The sequence below is a fragment of the Ipomoea nil genome, unplaced genomic scaffold (assembly GCF_001879475.1).
Source record: "Ipomoea nil cultivar Tokyo-kokei standard unplaced genomic scaffold, Asagao_1.1 scaffold0878, whole genome shotgun sequence".
Lineage (NCBI taxonomy): Eukaryota > Viridiplantae > Streptophyta > Magnoliopsida > Solanales > Convolvulaceae > Ipomoea > Ipomoea nil.
In genome coordinates this window covers 100,611-102,528 of record NW_017617306.1, presented here as the reverse complement: position 1 = coordinate 102,528, position 1,918 = coordinate 100,611, and the positions used below count along the sequence as shown (strand labels likewise).

The 1,918-nt window shown below is 35.8% G+C and overlaps 1 protein-coding gene across 1 annotated transcript; it reads left to right on the top strand.

The window, feature by feature from the left end:
* The first annotated feature begins 255 nt into the window (after window positions 1-255).
* LOC109179152 lies at window positions 256-1,410 on the top strand. The gene has a single exon (XM_019328715.1). The coding sequence runs from the start codon at window positions 256-258 to the stop codon at window positions 1,408-1,410; it is 1,155 nt and encodes a 384-aa protein (XP_019184260.1).
* Window positions 1,411-1,918: the final 508 nt, after the last annotated feature.

Here is a 1,918-nt window from a genome sequence, read left to right as displayed (position 1 = left end):
TTTACGTAAATTATTTGTCACTTTATTGACATCAAATTCAATGGCGAAACCAAAAAAAGTGTGGGATATTGTTTGGCAATACCTAGCTGATGATGTTGAGTTCAATGCTAAAAGAAATACAAGTAATCCAGGTAAACAATTCTTCTTCAAAACACTTACTTAAATGTACTTTTTTCCAATATATATTAAACTAATTTGTTTATAAATTATATAGATTTGATGCTCAATGACGAATAAAAGAAAAATGGGGCACTCATGGAAGTGGAGAAGTTGTTGAATGTTTGGAACAAGTCTCGAAGTGATTATCCACCAATGCCGATGCCTGTGGGAAGTCATGAATACTGTTTCGGTAATCGGTTGTTGTACGAAGAATTTACGTACGACAAAGAAGCTTTAAAGCTAGAACATGAATCACTGTTTTCTAAACTAACTGATGAACAATTACTCATATACAACAAAGTGATGGTGGATGTTGAATCTAATAAACGTGGTTTGTTCTTTGTTTATGGATATGGTGGAACTGGCAAGACATTTTTATGGAGGACACTGGCGGCTGCTTTAAGGTCAAAGGGAGAAGTTGTTTTGAATGTAGCATCAAGCGGTATAGCCTCACTACTTTTACCGGGTAGAAGGACTGCACACTCAAGGTTTTCTATCCGCATTGCAGTGAATGAAGACTCAACTTGCAACATTAGCCAAGGTAGTCCACTTGCTGAATTGATTATAAAAGCTAAGTTAATCATATGGGATGAAGCTCCAATGACGCACAAACATTGTTTTGAAGCATCAGATCGAACAATGAGAGACATATTTCGTTTCACCAATCCAAAAAGCTTAGAAATGTCTTTTGGTGGAAAAACAGTTGTACTTGGAGGTGATTTTAGACAAATACTACTAGTTATACCAAAAGGTAGCAGACAAGATATAGTACATGTAAGTATAAACTCATCATACTTGTGGAGTAATTGTGAAGTACTACGCTTAACAAAGAATTTGAGGTTGCGTGGTATTTCAAGTGCAGAAGAAGTTGAAAAGTTAAATAGTTTTGCAAAATGGATTGCTGATCTAGGAGATGGAAATTTAAGAGAAGAGAAGAATGGTATCTTCAATATAAGGATTCCAGATAATTTTGTTATAAGAAATGAAGTTCACCCTATAGCAGAAATTGTCCAAAGCACATTTCCTTCGTACGGTCAGGGTCAACTAGATCATAAACATTTAGAGTCTCGAGCTATATTAGCTCCAACATTAGATGTTGTGGACAAGGTGAATGAATACATGAACAGTATGAATGAGGCAACTTCCAAGACATATTTTAGTTGTGATTCGGTTTGCAAATTAGATACAAATGCTGATATGTTATCAGAGGTTCACACTACAAAGTTCCTGTTGGTCCCGAAAGGGTGGTAAAAAGTCTAGAGGGGGGGGGGGGGGTGAATAGACTTTTTAAACTTTTTCACAATTAATAACACTTTGGTAATTTTAACTCTAAGTAACAAGATATGAAACTTAGATGCGCAGCGGAATAATTTAAACAACCAAGTGTTACGTAAAATCAAAGAGATATATCACATGCAATATGATGGATATGCTTGGTATGACTCAAATAATAAGTATGCAAATTTATGCTCACATGCATACGTGAAAACTGTTGGAAAAATTAGCTTAAAATGGCATAAAATGGCATATTAAGTGGCTATTTTGTGGTACAATTATCAGTGGGGTCCACTTCCGATTTGGGTCGGGTCAAAGTGGATTCGGATTCTTCGGAGTAAGACGAAGAGATTGATATATTGTACGCTCAAAACGGATAATGGGTGAATGAGATATTGATTCTCAAAGTAGACCCATTTAAGTTGGGAAATGAAGGGAAAATGTAGGACTTTGTCCCACATTGGTTTGGAAACAAGATTTGCCC